The sequence below is a fragment of the Hypanus sabinus genome, chromosome 17 (assembly GCF_030144855.1).
Source record: "Hypanus sabinus isolate sHypSab1 chromosome 17, sHypSab1.hap1, whole genome shotgun sequence".
NCBI lineage: Eukaryota > Metazoa > Chordata > Chondrichthyes > Myliobatiformes > Dasyatidae > Hypanus > Hypanus sabinus.
This window is the reverse complement of record NC_082722.1, coordinates 14,954,702-14,972,739: the sequence shown is the minus strand read 5'-3', so window position 1 is coordinate 14,972,739 and position 18,038 is coordinate 14,954,702. Positions and strand designations below refer to the sequence as shown.

General features: G+C 42.9%; 1 protein-coding gene across 1 annotated transcript in view; it reads left to right on the top strand.

Moving 5' to 3' along the window:
- Window positions 1-18,038, top strand: part of LOC132406708 (kinesin-like protein KIFC3) — a 74,688-nt gene that overhangs the window by 35,672 nt on the left and 20,978 nt on the right. The window contains exons 5-14 of the mRNA XM_059992583.1: window positions 2,002-2,174; window positions 2,785-2,925; window positions 4,897-5,088; window positions 11,210-11,383; window positions 11,577-11,724; window positions 13,128-13,258; window positions 13,764-13,875; window positions 14,277-14,458; window positions 16,041-16,145; window positions 16,965-17,095. Of these exons, the coding sequence (XP_059848566.1) occupies window positions 2,076-2,174; window positions 2,785-2,925; window positions 4,897-5,088; window positions 11,210-11,383; window positions 11,577-11,724; window positions 13,128-13,258; window positions 13,764-13,875; window positions 14,277-14,458; window positions 16,041-16,145; window positions 16,965-17,095 (1,415 nt within the window). The 5' untranslated portion in view covers window positions 2,002-2,075. The remainder of the gene's footprint in view (window positions 1-2,001; window positions 2,175-2,784; window positions 2,926-4,896; window positions 5,089-11,209; window positions 11,384-11,576; window positions 11,725-13,127; window positions 13,259-13,763; window positions 13,876-14,276; window positions 14,459-16,040; window positions 16,146-16,964; window positions 17,096-18,038) is intronic.

Genomic DNA, 18,038 nt, shown 5'->3' with positions numbered 1-18,038 from the left:
CTGTAAACTCTAGAGACTGTTGTGTATGAAAATCTCAGATCAGCAGTTTGAGATACTCAAACCACCCCATCTGACACCAACAATCATTCCACAGTCCAAGTCATCTCCATTCTTACTGTTTGGCGTGAACAACTGAACCTCTTGACCACATCTGCAGGCTTTTATGCATTGAGTTGCTGCCACATGATTGGCTGATTAGATGTTTGCATTAACAGGCAGGTATAAGGGTGTACCTAGTAAAGTGGCCTAGTGTAGTTCAGAAGTTTAAATGGGCTAAAAGACAATTTAAGGGTCAAGTAATTAAGTACATAAGGCTTTAAATTGTGTTTTTAAAAAGGATGATGAAATTGTGGGAAAAATTATGCTTTGACAGACTGAACTGAGTGAGTTAATTTTGAATGGTTTCAGAGAATGGCTGCTCTGGAGGTGGGTGTGGTGCTTGGTGGCAGGATAAGTTGTGTTATTGAAAGTCACGAAAAATAAGTAAATGGGCATTATTTTGTTTGACAAAGACTGAAGTTGATGCATTTGTAGCCCTGCATCCATTTGTGTTTCCCGTTCAGCCTCTTCCCACGATGCTGAAGTAAGGAACACCGACCGGAGTCCGGTGACAACGCAAAGCTGGTGATTCAGCAACGGGTGGGAATTTCTGATTTTTTTTTAAAAATCCAGAAAATAATTTAAAGTATAAGATCATTTAATGTGGATTAGGTGTGAGGTAGTAGTATTTGACAAGAATATAGACAAGAAAGGGTGTGAGTTAAGGCTTTCAGTATGCTAATCCCTACAAGTACAAATGCTGATGAGAAGTAATTTTTTTTCCATGTTTACAAATGACTTTGGATATCTGATCTGGATTTATGCTGCTCTAGCAATTTACAGTGCCCCTCCCCAATGTTTCAGATTTTTTTTTTACTTGGCATCAATTGGTTGGCACTGCATTTGGGATGGGGTTTTTGTGTAATTGGAAAAGCTTTTAAAGGGCATTTGTATAGAGGTCTGCCTATTTGTGTGGGTGGCGTGGTAGTGTAGTGGTTAGTGCTGTTACTCTACAGCCCACCGATCGAGGTTTGATGCCTGCCGCTGTCCGTAAGTTTGTACTGTCCCCCTGTGTGACCGTGTGGGTTTCACTCAGGAGCTTCAGCTTCCTCCCACCTTCCAAAGCCGTGCGGGTTAGAGTTAGTAAGCTGTGGGCGTGTCAGAAGCATGACGATGTTGCGGGTGCCCCGAGCGCGGTTCTCCAATTGTGGCCATTGGTGCATTTCACTGTTTTGATGTTTCACCGTGGATGGGGCAAATAAGCACACCCAAGCTGCAAAGTGAAATTTCTCAATGTGGTAAGGAGTTAACAGATATTTGAATATGACTTGTTTGGTTGGGATTAAGACTGAATGCAAACACGATGAGTGCTGAAGCCATTTTGTGATCAGCTAGTGAAAAGTACCTGTTTACAATTTAATGCACTGAAATATCTTGTGCAATAAAAGTTTTCTGCGCTGTCCTTTACAGTCCTTCCCACAACTTGCCTAATTTGTGTCGTTAGCAAGCTGAAGTGTTCCCTGCTCCTGAATCATTTTGGTTGGGGTAAAGAGAGATGGAAGCAGCACTATACCACAGTATTCTGCAGTCATACAATACCCATCTACTTCAGGGTTTTCCACACGTGTTTACCAGTTTTATCATCCAGTAGAAAGATGTCAGGCGCAATGTTAGCAGTTGTGTTCTCATATTTTGAGTTCTGAGGAAGGGTCTAATTTGTTTTATGTAGATGTATCCTGCGCCATGCTTCCAGTGTTTTCTGATTGTTGTTCCAGGCTTTACAACAATTTTCTTTTGACTGTTTGGTGCGTGCGACAGCATGTTAAATTTATACACCAGTGACTCAGATTCACCTTCTGCATGGTTCTCAAACTTGTGGGGGGTTCTTCAGAAATCCAAGTCCATGTTGAGTCAGAATATTGGACCCGACTGTAGACAAACCTGCCGCCTGTCTCTTGCCAGGTTGTGGGGGGAGCTCCTGTCTTTGCCAGTCCAGCAGAAGAATCCCCTTGAGTGACCCAAACAAACTCATCGAAATGATCAGCTGTCTACAGGAGGACAAAGTGAGGCTGGAGGAGGAACCGAACACAGCTGAGCCCAAACAGCAGGGGCTGGGCGGCACTGCACAATCTCAGGTATTCTGGCACTGCATGCAAATGTTTAAAGACTTCAGTTCTTTAATGGTGGAGGACACCCATGTGTAGCCAAGTTCTGTTACTCATCCCTAATTGCCCCTGATTGTTGTTGAGGTATTTTCTTGGTGCTCTGCCACCTCTCTGGCAAAGGTACTCCCAAGGAAGGGTTTCTGGAGAGAGCGGTGATACATTTGCGTGTCTTGTTGGGCCTGGTCAAGCAAGATCACTAATCTGCTGCGCCCCCTCATTTACCCGAACGCAGAGATAGTGGAGCGTGGGCTTTGGCCCAGTACTGACTGATGTGTATTTGGCTTTGAGAGCATGCCCTTTGTCTGGGTCTGTCTCGGTACTGGGCAGTGATGCTGGGAAGTCAGGTGCCTCTGCTCACAGTATTGAATCCCAGCCTCCGTGGTCTCCACTGACAATTCCACCTTTTTTCCTCTTGAAAGCATGAGATGGTTGCATGTGTCATCCCCAGGCTTGTCTCAGGAAGTGAAGATGCACAGCCATTTGCAGAAACTGAAGGAATTGTTCCAGGCAGCCAGCTGGATATGTGCTGTTCTGGTGCTTGTGGTTACCGTGACCGACTGTCCTTGCCTCTGTCTGTCAGGGTACAACTGACCTGGAGAAACACTTGGAGATCTTGGTGCAGGAAAATGATCGACTGAAGCAGGAGCTAAATAGCAGCCAGCTCCGGTTCCAGCAGCTGCGGGCCTCCCTCCCCCCCTGCACCGACTGTGAGCACAGCAAGGTAAGCGAAAATACCACATCAGCCTGTTTAATTTGGAGTACAAGGGCACTGATGTAACAGGAATGTTGCACAGAATTCCCAGGAATATTGTGTAAGATCAACTAGAAAGCGGTCAGCTTCAGTGATGTTAGTTAAGGGAGATCTGTTAGTTTGGATGCTGCGGAGATCTGTAGACCTTATATTGGTGCTTTGAGCTGATTTGTATCTCACTGAGAGAGAAGGTGGAATGAGCGTATAACATCTCATCTGAATCACTACGCTCCCTTAGTGGCTGAAACAGGACCTGAACTCATGGCTACTGGACTTGAGGTGTAGGTGCCAGCAATGAGTCACAGGTAATTCACTGGAAGTCAGGGCTAGTGCTGCTGGCCTTTTCTTCAAACAGTTCGGATTAGTCCTAAAGTCATTAGGTTTACCCAGGGGAAGACTGAAACCTGCTTATTTAACGGGGTTCTTTTGTTTCATTTCATCCTTGCTCTTTGACATGAGTGTGGTACACCACCTGAAGGACTCCCACAGCACAGTTGGGTGTGATGAGGAGAATTTGCAGAGGAATTGGTGCGATTTCAGCATGAAGCTGGGCCTCTCCCCAGACCGAGAGCTGGAATGAGGCTCTGGTAGTGTTGACAGAGGGATTCTGGCTTGACACACAGGACAGCCAGAACTGAGAGCAGCAGTTCATACACTATGACAATTTGATATTGTTCCCTCTGAACCTCTGCAACATCTCTACTTCTCCCCCACCCTCTCCCCTTGCCCAGGTTCCTCTTGACTTTAAATCTACAGCCCTTGGAGATGGCTAATTCCAAAGGGATTTCTCTTCACTCATTCCCAAATACCTTGCTGCTTACAGCCTTTACTAAGGTCAAGGGCAACGTTCTCTGAACAGCAGTTCCAACTAGCCTTCTGGGAATCTCCTTAACTGGAGAATGATGGTTTCAGTACCTGGGGCTGAAATGGCTTTTCAAAATTGATTCATTAGTTAAATATTATCCCACAAAAGTAGAGGTAAAGGTCTGGGGTGTCATGAAGGAACATAGTAAAGCATTAATCCAAAACCTGGCACTGCACCGTAAAATCTGAAAGGATCCTCTCACGCCTAGTCCTTTCAATAAGTCGGCTCTTTCTTCAAGCAGTTCTTACTTGATACTATCTGGTGGCTCGCAATTGTTTGTGGGCAGTGGCTGAAATTTTAAACAGTCAGGAAGGACCTTCACCAGGGCTCAAGGGCTGGAGCTAGAAGAAGGATAGGCAGTGACTTTTGTTCCCAGTAGCCTAGGAGGCTGAAGAGTAACCATATACAATCACGAGGGACGTAGGTAGGATGGATGGCAAGTCTTTTTTTCCCAAAGGTAGGGGAGTCTGAAGTCAGATGGTATAGGTTTCACACAGTGGGTGTGGGTATATGGAACAAACCACCAGAAGGACCTGTAGATGCCAGCACAATTATGATGTCTAAAAGGAAGATCCATGGATAGAAACAGTTTAGAGGCTCACAGGGCAAATATGGACAAGCTCAAATGGACGTCGTGGTTGGATCGTGGATAGGGATCTGTTTTGTAACTCCAAAACATAAAACTAGTCGAAAGATAAACATGGAGCTGTGGATAACGTGTCTGTACTTCGTTATTTTACTTTGGTGAGGTGTGCACTTATAACATAGTGGCATTATGACGTATGCCATTCAAATACTTTTACATTTAACCTGTAAAGAATTATGTAGACAATACTTAATTACTCAATATAATTACAATATTACTCAATTATTGCTGAAATATTCAACATGTAACAGGTTAGACTAAAGGGTCTGTTTCTGTGTTCTGTGACTCAAAATCAGAATGGGCTTCATTTTCATCAGAGGGTGAGCAGAGAAGAAAGCCTTCACCTGATACTGATCAGGTTTGCAAGTCAGATCTTTTATGCTGTTGGATGATGAACTGAACAGATCTTGTGTTCTCTTCCCTGTCATAGGAAAGCTCTCGGTTACGGAAGCAAATGACAGTCTTACAGTTAGAGTTGCAAGAAAAGACCCGACTGCTGTCAGAACTGGAACAACACCTCAAAGATGTCCTTCAGGACAGAGCTGAGAAGGAAGAGAGGCTGAATAAGCGCATAAGGGACTGCCATCTAGCTCTAGCCAAGCAGTCCACACCAGGAGTAAAGGTAAAAGTGATTGCACTGCCAACCAGCAAGGCAGTTATGCAGAGCCGTTAGGTTGATGGACTTATTTGATACTACTGGATTGCGATATTGTTAGACCTGGATTAAAGAGAAAACTCAACATGCACCAAAGTCTTTACCTGAACTGTGGTTGTGCTCAGGGATAGGTGAAGGGACCAGGACTGAATAGGTAACAGAATGGACTGAGATTTTCCCACTAATGGAGACATCTTGACATCTACCTTTGTATACTCAGGATCTTGTCTGCTTCAGCAAGGACTCCCTCATTCTAATCCACTCTATGTAATACAGATCTTCGTGATTCCTTTGTTCCTTAACCAGATTTTTACAGGAAGTGAACATATGAGGATCAATAAACTCTTTTCAGGCTTCCAATGGGTACAGGTATCATTTGTAACTGAAGGTTCGATGACGAATTGCACCATCTTCATCAGGGGTGTTGCCTGAGTATGTCTAATCTGGTGGTATTGATAATCTGGTGGTATTGATTGGTTGGTCCTCATCCAATCAGCTTTCCACTCTTCCACATTGTTTACAATTGAATTCCAATTCTTGGAGTGAGATCTTTATCTTTTGTTAAAATTATTTTCCTCAATTTTATTTCAAAGGCTTCCTTCACCAGATGGTCCCAAATGCCATTAGCATGGCACTGTAGTTTTGTGCCGTCAAAGTCAATCCTACGGCCATTTTGAGTGCAGTGTTTTGCTACCTCTGATTTCTCCGGGTAACCTACACAGATACACCACCTGTGCTCCTTGATGTGGGTTTCCATCATGTGTTCCATCTAGCCAATCCATATACGCTGCTCTGCATTTGTAGGGAATCCTGTTAACACCAGCCGACCTGATCCCAGGTTATCTTTGACCCACATAAACTGTGATTTGAGCTTCCTTACAAGTTTGTGGATCCGTTACTTCTTCAGGTTCCTGGCAATCCTTCCGGAAGCTGTGCAATGCGGAGCAGCGTGATTGGCCAGTCAATTGGCCTGGTGTATTGATTGTATTGGTGTATTGGCATGGTGGAAATTTGCCTCAAGGAGCACAGGAAGTATATATACTTGGGTTACCCAGAGAAATTGGTGGTAGCAGAACTTCACATTTGCAATGGCCATAGGATTGTCTTTGACAACACAAAACTACTGTGCCACATCAATGACTTTTAAGACTATCTGCTTAAGGAAGCCATTGAAATAAAACTAGAGGATGACGGGGATATAAATACCACTGGACTAGACATGCTTAGGCAGCATCCTTGATGAAGATAGCAGAGTTTGTCACTGAAATGTCAGTTATAATTGATGGCTGTACCCGGCTGGAAACCCGAGAAGAGTTTATTCATCATATATGCTGGGCAAGCACCAGATCCTTTTTTCATATGAAGATCGATTAATGGCAGGTTTCGTAACATTGTTTCCCCAAAACCTATAGTGTGTTTAATTCCTTTGAAGTATACTCACCATTTTAAAAAAAAGCATCCATGTTTACGTGCAAAAAAAATCTCCTATAAATAGCAAAGAGAAAATGACCAAGTAATCTATATAGAGATGCTAGTTGGCAAATGCACAAAAGCTGACTTCTTTGCTCTCCTGTGTGTTTTATTTTTCAAGTTGACTTAAAGGGAGACCTTAGTTACATACTATGTGCTCAGAAACTAGCAGAGCAAACCCCTCAACTGTCATATACCTACTTCTCGGGTTAGTAATGAGGTACGTGGGTGTACGTGAGTATAAATATGTGAATATTTACTATCCAAAAGTAGTCAAATTAGAGTTACCGGTTAAACTATATTTGACCAGCGAAGTGCTACTGGAGAGCCAGCAACCACCATAGAAGGAAATGGACAGGAGGATCCAGCAATATGGGAACCAGAGTGACTGGTGGCTAGTGGAGTATTTGTGGGGAAAGTAGATGCTGCCTGTGTACAAAGACACAAACCACAACGTTGAGCACGGTGGGACTAATGTTTTGTGTTGCATCTATTTTATTCCAAGGAGTATTGTAGGGAAGGTAGATGAGCTTAGAGCATGGATCAGTATACGGAATTATGACATTATAGCCCGTAGTGAGACGTGGTTGCTGGAGGTACAAGATTGGCATCTAGTGTTCTGGGGTTCTGCACTTTAGACACAATGGTAGGAGATATTAAAGGGGCAGGGGTGCAAGTACTTGTCAGAGAAAATGTCACTGCAGTGCTGAGACAGGGCAGACTTGGGGGGGGGGTCACCTACTGGGGGTATATGGGTGGAATTGAAGAGTAAGAAAAGGATGACCACGTTAATGGGATTATAATATAAACCTTCCTAGAGTCAGCAGTATTTAGAGGAACCAATTTGTAAAGGGATAACAGACCGTTTCCAGAAAAAAATGTTTTGTGATAGTTGGTGATTTTAACTGTTCTTGTTGACTGGGTCTCCAGTCAATATGGAAAGGACTGGATGGAGAGTTTGTGCTCACAAGAGTTTCCTTAATCAATACCTAGGAGTTCCAACTAGATGGTGCATGATATTGGATCTCCTATTAGGAATGAGACAGTGCAGGTGACAGAAGTGTGTGTGTGAGAACACTTTACACCTAGTTTCAAGGTGTTTATGGAGAAGAATAGGACTACCCTCGGGTTGAGATTCTAACTTGAAGTAAGGCCAATTTTTGATGGTATCGGAAAGGGTCTGGCAGGTGTGGATTGGGGCAGGTGTTTTCTGACAGAAGGATTGTTAGTAAGTGGGAGACCTTCAAACTGAAATATTGAGAATATAGTTTATATGTTCCTGTAAGAATAAAAGTCAAGGATAACAGGTTTAGGGAACCTTGGCTTTTGAGGAATATTGAGGCTCTGGTTCAGAAGAAGGGGGTGCACAGTAGGTATAGGCAGCAAGGACCAAGTGAGGAATATCAGAAATGCAAGGGAGCATTGAAGAGAAAAATCAGGGGGTCTAAAAGAAAGCATGAGGTTGCTGTAGCAGACAAGGTGAAGGAAAATCTCAGGGATTTCTACAGATATATTAAGAGCATAAGGATAGCAAAGGATAAAATTAGTCCTTTTGAAGATCAGAGTGGTTATCTACAGTATGCTGAAAGAGATGGGGAAGATCTCCAATAGGTTTTCTACATCTGTATATTCTTGGGAGACCACAGAACTGCAGCTAAACACCAGGTAAGTTATGGACCATATCTGGATAGCAAAAGAGCAAGTGCTTGCTGTCTTGTGGCAAATTAGGGTGGATACGTGTCCAGAGACTGATGAGCTGTTCTGGGAGGCTTGTGCAGAAATTGTAGGGAGCTTGGAAGAGGAATTTAAAACATCTGCAAACATGGGAGAGGTGCCTGAGGAATGCAAGTTGGCTATTGTTGTTCCATTGTTCAAGAGAGACTCTAAGAATCAGCCAGGACATTGTAGACCAGTGAGGTGAAGTCAGTAGTGGGTACATTATTGGAATTTTAGGGATGGAATATATAAATATTTGGATAAACAGAGCCTGATTAGGGATAGTCTACATGGTTTTGGCATTGGTAGGTCATGTCTAACCAATAGAGTTTTTGGAGGAAGTTACCAAGGAAGTCAATGAAGCGAAGGTAGTGTATGTTGACTATATGGACCTTGGCAAAGTTCCACATGGGAGGTTGGTCCAGAAGAGGTGGTAAATTGGATTCAATATTGGTTTGGAGGGAGAAGCCAGAGAGTGCTCGTAGACATTTGGCTCCTTGACGGGAGGCCTTTGACTAGTGGTGTATCACAGACACTGATGCTGGGTCTGTTGTTTGTCATGTATATTAATGATCTGGATGATGTGGTAAACTAAATCAGCAAATTTGTAGGTGATACAAAGATTGGGGGCATAGTGGATAGCAAGGAAGGATGTCAAAGCTTGCAGCAAGACCTGGACCAGCTGAAAAAATGGGCTGTAAAATGGCAGATGGATCTTAATGGAGACAAGTGTGAGATGTTACACTTTGGGAGGCAAACCAGGATAGGAATTACAATAAACAGCAGGGCACTGATGAGTGCAATAGAATTGAGGCATCTGTGAATTCCCTGAGAGTGGCATCATGGGTAGATAGGGTGTAGATAGGGTCACAAAGAAAGTTTTGGAACTTTGGCCTTCATAAATCAGAGTACTGAGTACAGGAGTTGTGAAGTTAAGTTGAAGGTGAATAAGACAACAGTGAGGGCAAATTTGGAGTATTGTGTGCAGTTTTGGTCACCTACGTACAGGAAAGGTATCAATAAGCTTGAAGGAGTGCAGAGAAAACTTACAAAGACATTGCCTGGATTTGAGTTAAAGGGAAATGTTGAATAGTTAGGATTTATTCCCTGGAGCTTTTGAGAATGAGGGGAGATTTGATAGAGGTATACAGAATGAAGGGTATAAATAGGATTACTGCAAGCAGGCTTTTTCTACTGAAGTTAGGTGAAACTAGAACTAGAGGTGAAGGTTAAGGGTGAAAGCTGAAATGTGTAAGGGGAACCTGAGGGGAATCTTCACTCAGAAGATAGTAGGAGCATGGAATGAGATGTCAGCAGAAGTGGGTTTGATTTCAACATTTAAGAGAGGTTTAGACTTGTATGGATGGGAGGGATATGGAAGGCCATGGGCCAGGTGCAGGTCAATGGTGCTAGGCAGAATAACAATTCTGAATGGATTAGATGGGCTGAAGGGCCTGTTTCTATGCTGTAGTGTTCTATGACACGATGCTTTTAGTTGAGACGCTTTGTCCAAACCTGTAAGGTGACACATCCATTAATTTTATCTTAAAATATGATTCCGGCCTTCAGAGCAGATTTCCTTTTTTCCTTCCTAGTCCTGAGTCATGGACACTGCCTGTGACCCTGAGTTTTCCACCAATTTGGTGGGCACAGAGGACCCCCCCCCCCACCACCACCACAATTTGCAAAGTTTGGTGTCACTGGATAAGTGTCTCATTTGGCCTTTCAATGAGGACTGAGAGGAACCAAAAAACAATGCCCAAACTTGTCCAGACTTGAGTCAAGGCTTATGAGCCATCCATTTAACAGAATAATACGTTTTTAAGCATAGTTCTCCTGAATATGTTCCCCAAATCACTTTCCTTCTTGCTTTGTCTTTGTTCTCCTCCTCCTCCCCAAACCTCATTGTTTATTTTTCTTAAAGCTGTTGTTGTTTCTCCCAGCCGGTAATGTATTCTGACTGTAATCTAATCAGCGTATTTCATCCAGACTTGGATCAGCAAGTTAAAGATGTGTTTCCATCGGAAAATTCCTTCTCCATGTTCTTCCTCTTCCATACCAACTCTAACTTATAAGACAGTAGGACCATATGACGTAGGAGCCCATCAACTCTGCTCACCATTTCATTAAGGCTGATTTATTATCCCTGTCAACCCCATTTCCTGCCTTCTCCCCGTAATCCTTGACGCCCTGACTAATTAAGAACCTATCAACCTCTGCTTTAAATGAATTGGCTTCCACAGCCGTCTGTGGCAATGAATTCCAGAGATTTACCACAGTCTGAAATTCCTCCTCATCTCTGTTCTAAAGGGACGTCCTTGTATTCTGATTCTATCCTCTGGTCCTAGACTCTCCCAAAACTGGGAATGTCCTCTCCAAACCCACTCAATAAATCCCTTTCAATAGGTTTCAATGAGATTCTCCCTCATTCTTCTAAACTCAAGTGAGTACAGACCCAAAGCCACGAATGGGCCTTGTATGTTGACCTTTTAATTCCCAGGATCATTCTCGGGAGCCTTCTTTTGATCCTCTCCAATGCCACTCATCCTTTCTTAGATATGGAGCCCAAAACTGCTTGTCTTTACATCCTTGCTTTTGCATTCTAGTCCTCTTGAAATGAGTGCCAACATTGCATTTGCCTTCCTTACTATCGGCTCAACCAGCAAGTTAACTTTTCGAGAGTCTCAATATTTTTCTCTATGTTTGCCAAGCAAGAAGGTATACTGCTTTAGATCTTCATGACTTCAACAGTTGGTGAGATTTATTTATGGCTGATGCCTTTTAGCATTTCTGTGATCTCTGAGTGGGTGGCTAGGTTGGAGAGATGTAATTGATTCAAATCTGCTACTGATTCTGGGTTTGGTGAAATTAATTTAATTAACCTTATTGTTAAATTGCCTAGTATATGACCAAAAAAATAGAAGTTGAATCATCAAGGATGAAGCAGGACTTAGAAGAAGCTCAGTCCAGGAATCATTATCTTCAGGAACAGATTAGTATTCAGAGGCAACTGCTGACAGAGCAAGAACAACAGCTTCAAGACTCTTGGCAAACATCAGCCCAGCTTCAAGCTCAGGCAAGTCCAAGCGCTCTTCAATGTTGTTAATAGAATTCCATCTCTGCTTGTTGCCAACAGTTGTGAACATTGACAACACTGGGAAAATTAATGCAGTTGCATTAGATCTGTTAACTGAAACCACTTGTGATTTGTATTGCCTGTGGGGTTCCAGACCAAATTGACCGGCAGTAACACTTCCTCTAAACTGCAGATCATGATGTATGAGGCAGAGCTCGAGCAAACACGAGGGGAGATGCTTGCAGCACTTCAGGCAATGGAAGATGAGAAGAACCAGGCCATTGAAGAGGTCTTCCAGCACGCACACTCTGAAATGAAGACTGTACATGATAACCTGAATGGTAGGTAATGCAGCAGAAGCAATGAGCACCCTTGGAATAAAGAATTTGCATTTAATAGGACCTTTGGGTAATGTGCAGTTGGTCGAAGTCAAAGACAAGCTTACTTCTATTTGCATAAGTACATGTGTGCATGATTGCAATGAAAATCTGGAAGCAGCAGCATCACAGGCACACGGCATCATAAAAATGGCATTCACAAGAGAAACAAATTATATACAATTTTCACATTAGAGAGCTCAATTAGAGTAGAAATCAAAGTCCATTTTAATAGAAAGGGACTACAAAGTGTCTGTAGTTTTACTAAATTACAAATTAGGGTTGTGTCAGTTGGTTCAAGAACCAAATATTTAAGGAAAGTAGCTGTACTTGAACCTGATGGTTGGGACTTGAGGTTTCCGTACTTCCTGCACATGTGTAGCTGCAAAAAGATGGCATGGCCCAGATGGTGGGGATCTTTAATGATGAGTGTTGCCTTGACACAGTGAATTAATAAGAGGCAGAGGTGCTCAGAATGACTCACTTTAACCCAATATTTACTGCCTTGTGGCAATTTGAGACTAACTAGGTGAAACCTGTGTGGTTGAGCATGAATAGAGTGGACTTAGATTCAATGAGAAGTACAGCACAGAAACAAGCCCTTCAGCCCTTCTTGTCCATGCTAAAACCATCCAAACTGCCTACTCTCATCAACCTCAACATAGACCTCCATATCCCTACCATCCATGTACCTATCCAAACTTCTCTTAAACTTTAAAATCAAGCTTGCATGCACAACTTTTGCTGATAGCTCATTCCACAATCTTACAACCCTCTGAGTGAAGAAGTTTCTCCTCATGTTTCTCTTAAACTTTTCACCCTTAATTCATGACCTCTGGCTGTAGTCCCACTGAACCTCAGTCTTGCATTTTCCTTGTCTATACCCTCATAATTTTGTATACCTCTATCAAATCTCCTCTCAATCGTCTGCATTCTAAAGAATACAGTCCTAACCTATTCGATCTTTCCTTATAACTCAGGTCCTCCAGACCTGGCAACATCCTTGTAAACTTTCTAAAGATGCAAACCTTGTTTACATCTTTCCTGTAGGTAGGTAACCAAAACTGCACATAATACTCCAAATTAGGCCTCACCAACATCTTATACAACTTCAACATAACATCCCATCCTCTGTACTCAGTAAATTGATTAATGAAGGTCAGTGTGCCAAAAGCTTTCTTTATGGTCCTATCTACCTGTGACGCCACTTTCAGCGAATTATGGACCTGTATTGCCAGATCCCTCTGTTCTACCAACTTGCAGCACATTAGGGAGGCACTGAGTTGGAGACCGCACCCTATGCAGCATTTTGCTCTGAGAAGTGAAGAGTGCTCGCACCTTGCTGACATGGGGTCCTCTTTCTGCAGGTGTTCGAATCAACCTACTCTCCATCCAACCAGCCCTAAAGACACTGACTAATGATTACAACTGTCTGAAGAACCATGTCCGGGATTTTCCCTGTCTTCTGCAGGATGCCGTCAGCCAGACAAAAAAGGAAGTGAGTTGAGAAATGTTGCAAAGGTGCTTGGTGTGTATTATCAGGGACCCTCACAGTGCGACGCTGTGGAGGTGACATTGGATCTGATCATCTTGATACAGTGGTGATAAAGAAGTCTTGAACAGAATGGGACTTACATTGGGTGGCCCAGTGCTACAGCATGTAGAGCCACTGACTCAGAGCGCCATCGACCCAGGTTCGATACTGACCTCGGGCATTGCTGTGGAGTTTACATACTCTCCTGGTGACCTCAGGTTCCTCCTAAATCCCAAAGATGTGGTGGCTGGTAAATTATCACTAGTGTGTGGGTGAGGGTTAGAATCTGGAGGGGAGAATAAAATGGAATTAGTGTCAATGGGTGGCTGATGACCAGCATGGACTTGGTGGACTGAATGGCCTGTTCCTGGGCTGGATCTCTCTAAGATTTTTCTTACAACAGTGAATTTGTCAATTGGCTCTTAGATGTTTCAGGATGCCCTGAAGATGTGTGCATCCTTCTTTCCAGATTTACCAGGCAGTGGAGGAAGCGAAGGAAATAAACCAGGATCTTCTGCGCAAGTACAAACGGGAGATGCAGCTCCGCAAGAAATGCCACAATGAGCTGGTGCGGCTTCGAGGTGAGTCAGAGCTTTGTTTGCTTACTGCGGAGAGGAGCTCTCAGTCCAATATCAGCCGCACAAGTTCTGCGCATAGTGGCCATTTTATAGGTATGTCTATACAGCTGCGCATTAATGCAAATATCTAATCAGCCAATCATGTGGCAGCAACTCTATGCATAAAAGCACGCAGACATGGTCAAGAGGGTCAGTTGTTTTTCTGGTGAATCATCAGAATGTGTAAGAAATGTAATCTCATTGACTTTGACCATGGAATGGTCGTTGGTGGTTTAAGTATCTCAGAAACTGCTGATGTGCTGAGATTTTCACACACAGCTGTCAGAGTTCCTCTAGCCTTCTGTGTGTGTTATTCTAGATTTCCAGCATCTTGAATTCATGCTTCTGTTGTAATCTTTCTTCAGGGAATATTCGTGTCTTGTGCAGAGTTCGACCTATAACCAGGGAGGACGGTGCAGGTCCCGACAACAGGAATGTCATTTCCTTCGATCAGGATGATGATGGAGTTTTGTATGTCTCACACCGTGGAAAAGCATCCATGTTTGAGCTGGATAAGGTCTTTCAGCCACATGCATTGCAGGCAGATGTAAGTGGGCTTAACATGAAAACTGGTCCATGATCTAACGGATCACTGGGATGTGTGAGGGTCCTTGAGTAGTGTGCCTGGATAAAGATCAGAAACTGGTGCCTGGGCAGTCGTAGACCAGGAATAACAAAACACCATCCAGTTTGCCTTGCACCACTCTGTTTTAGTGAAGTTGTTGACAACCATATCAGTTAATTTCTCACATTAATTCCAGTTCCTCTTCCTCCATGGTAAGATTAGAGTGGAATGGTGTTCTCCTTTGTGGCATGGAGGTGTCTGTGTGCAGAAAGACCCTAGATCTGGTGTTTTCAACTTTGTTTAAAGGTGTTGGTCTATGGCATAAAAACAGTTGGGAACTCCTGCTGTAAATAATGTGTAGACTTGGGCTGCTAAGTGGCAAGCAAAAAGGAAGAGCCTATCGCTCTCTTATAGCATTTCCTCCAGTATTAACAATTTAATCAGCATGTGGGGCTCGCTGTTAATCAGGAACTTAATAATGCTGTGTCGTGACTACTCTTGCAGTACAGATCTGCCATCGTGTTACTTGATCTGCATCTCCATCACTTTAGTATCAAAGGCCTGGTTTACGATACCCTGCATACCATGACTTTATGTCCAATCCTCCACCCCTTTAGGTCTCTTCTGCTTTCTTGTTGCCTCTTGACAGTTTATTGGTCTGTAATGTTTGAGTAGTGCCCCTTTTTGCTTTTGTATCTCTTGCCTGTGTGTAGTAATTCATCCATTTATGTACAAAACGGAGATTGCAATTCAAGGTATTTCACAATTTGAAAGCCTTTTGATATTTCAATTGGGTGCACTGGTCAAAAGCGATACTCTCCCCCAGTGCTGCTAGCTTCTCATGGATTGACTTTGAATCAGCTGACCCTTTTGTTTGGCCTTTCCTGCGATTTTATGTAGTGCATGTTCATCCTATGTTTCAGTAAGTCCATGTCTAACTCCACAGCTGGGTGAGGTTCCCATCTCTGTAGCTGGTGTGGAGCTTTTGTTCTCCTTAGTTAAGCAAGGATGTAACTGTTTTGGAAGCAATTCAGGGATGGTTTACTTGAATAAGTAAGGTTTGTAGCCACTGGAGTTCAGGGTGAGTGAGGACTGAGGCATAAGATCTTGATGGTGTGGATGTGGAGAGGATGTTTCACCTTGTGAGATGATCTAGAACAGAGATAAGTTAAGTATAAATATGATCTGTTATATGTAAGCATAATAAGAAAAATGGTTTCTCATTTAAATTCGAGATGGGACTGTCATCTGAGGATGATCATGCTTTGTTATTTTCTTCCTCAAGGGGTGGTGGAAGCACAGTTTCTGAATGTCCTCAGGACAGATTCTTGATTAGCAAACGGTGAAGAGGTACTGCAAGTGGAGCAAAATGCAAAGTTGAGGTTACAGTTAGACCATTTGTCTGTTCCTAACCTCACAAATGTAGGTTCAAGGGTCCCAGCCAGGGGAAAGGGTCAAAATTCAAACTGGCACTCAACACTCGTACATCAGAAGGTTTGATGTTTTGTCAAAATTTGGTATCAGCAGTAATTTGTGAAATAATTGTTCCCATTATTTGTTCCAGATATTCCGGGAGGTTCAAGCGCTCATTACGTCCTGCATTGATGGGTACAACGTCTGCATATTTGCCTATGGACAAACGGGCTCTGGGAAGACGTACACAATGGAGGTAAGGTCGTAATGGTGCAAGCTTTAATTAAGGATTAATGGCATTCCTAGCATTGGAAAGTTCAGATTTTTGGATGCCTTTTGGGAAAAGCAGTTTGCCTGATGCCAGCTGGTCTTTTGAACCAATGCAGCCTCATTCTTGTTAGACCTGAAATGGTGTTAACTAATTTGGGTAGAAAGGACAGGACAGGTAAAAAATCTCCATTATTTATTAACCTGGCTTAACAAAACCAGCTCCCTGATAAAATGTTAGAATCATCTCTCCTGCACAGGAGATAGAATTAATGAGACTTTTTAAAAAACTGAAAATACAGAAAAAACTAAAATAAAAAACAAAGTTTTGAAAATATTTTGTAATTATTCTGCGAGAACCGAAACAGAGGCAATGTTTCAGTTCAAAGATCCTTTGATTGTATGCATGTACAGTCTGGTGGAGTGGCCAAAAATAAGGAGGATGGAGAAGAAATGTGTTACACTTCAGGATGTCTCCAGTAGAGCAAAGCCTGGGTGACCATGGTCTGTGTTGTATGGGAAGGTGAGAGGTGTTAGTGTTTCAGGCTGCAGTGACTCTCCCTTCACAGATACTGGCTGACCCACTCATTGAATGTTTCCAGCATTTGTGTTTTTTGTTTCAAATTTTCAACATCTGCAGTGACTTGATTTTTCAATGGTGCCTCTGTTTCATGATGGCACACAAGCTAATTTATACACTCCAGGTTTGCAGTTGGTTCCTCAACCTTTGCACATTCCTCCCATCTCTTGAGTGCTGTTTTTTTCTTAGCCTGGACGTAACATTGGCACGACATCACTGTTTCTCTAGGGGTTGCCAGGAGACCCTGGAATAAACCAGCGTGCTCTCCAGCATCTGTTTGGTGAAGTGGCAGAGCGCTCAGCAGACTGGGATCTCACCATCACTGTCAGCATGGCCGAGATCTACAATGAAACCCTCAGGTATGTGAGCAACAGAGGACCATGCTCCATGTGATAGCATGTTAACAGATGGGAATAATCTGTTGATGTAGTTGCTAATGATATTTTCTCTTTTTGTAGAGACCTGCTAGGGTCTGACCAGCAGAAGACTGAGGATCTAACTATGAGGTTACTAATACTTGCACTCTGATGGGAGCTGCATGGTTGGTGATTGGTGCAATGCTTTGGCATGGCTCTAGAGCTGATATTTGCTTATGTGTTTTTTAAAGTAATCTGTGGCCTACTTAATTCAGAATTTTCCAGTGATTTGTGCATCAGCTTTTGCTATTCTTGGGTGATGCACTGTAGAAATAGAATAAAATTTAACCGCCATTAACATGGAGGCAAAATCAAAGAGGACAATTAATACAGGACTGAAGGAGTTGCATTTAAATGCACACAGTAAACAGAATAATGTAGATAGTGCAGTTAGAAATTGGCAGATATGATGTTGTGGACATCACTGAGTCATGGCTGAAAAAAAAAATCACAGCTGGGAGCTTAATTTCCAAGGATGCATATAGTAGTGAAAAGCCAGGCAGGAGGCAGGTAGGCAGAGGTGGTGGGGTGACTTTTGGTTTAAAAAAAAATGAAATCATATCCTTACAAAGAGGATCAGAGATGTAGAATCCTTGTGGGTAAAGTTAAGAAATTGCAAGAAATGGGAAGAAATTGCAACGGGATATAGAAAAGACGTAAAAAGGGCAATGTTATGATGTGGCAACATGCAGTCAATGCTGGAGGAACACAGCAGGTTAGGCATCATCCGTGGAAATGAATAAACAATTGCCATTTCGAGCTGAGACCCTGTTTCAGAACTGGAAATGAAGAGGAAAGACACAAGCACAAAAAGGTGGGGGGAGGGGAAGGAAGACAACTAGAAGGCGATAGGTGAAGACAGGTGGTGGGGAGAGGTGAGGAGACT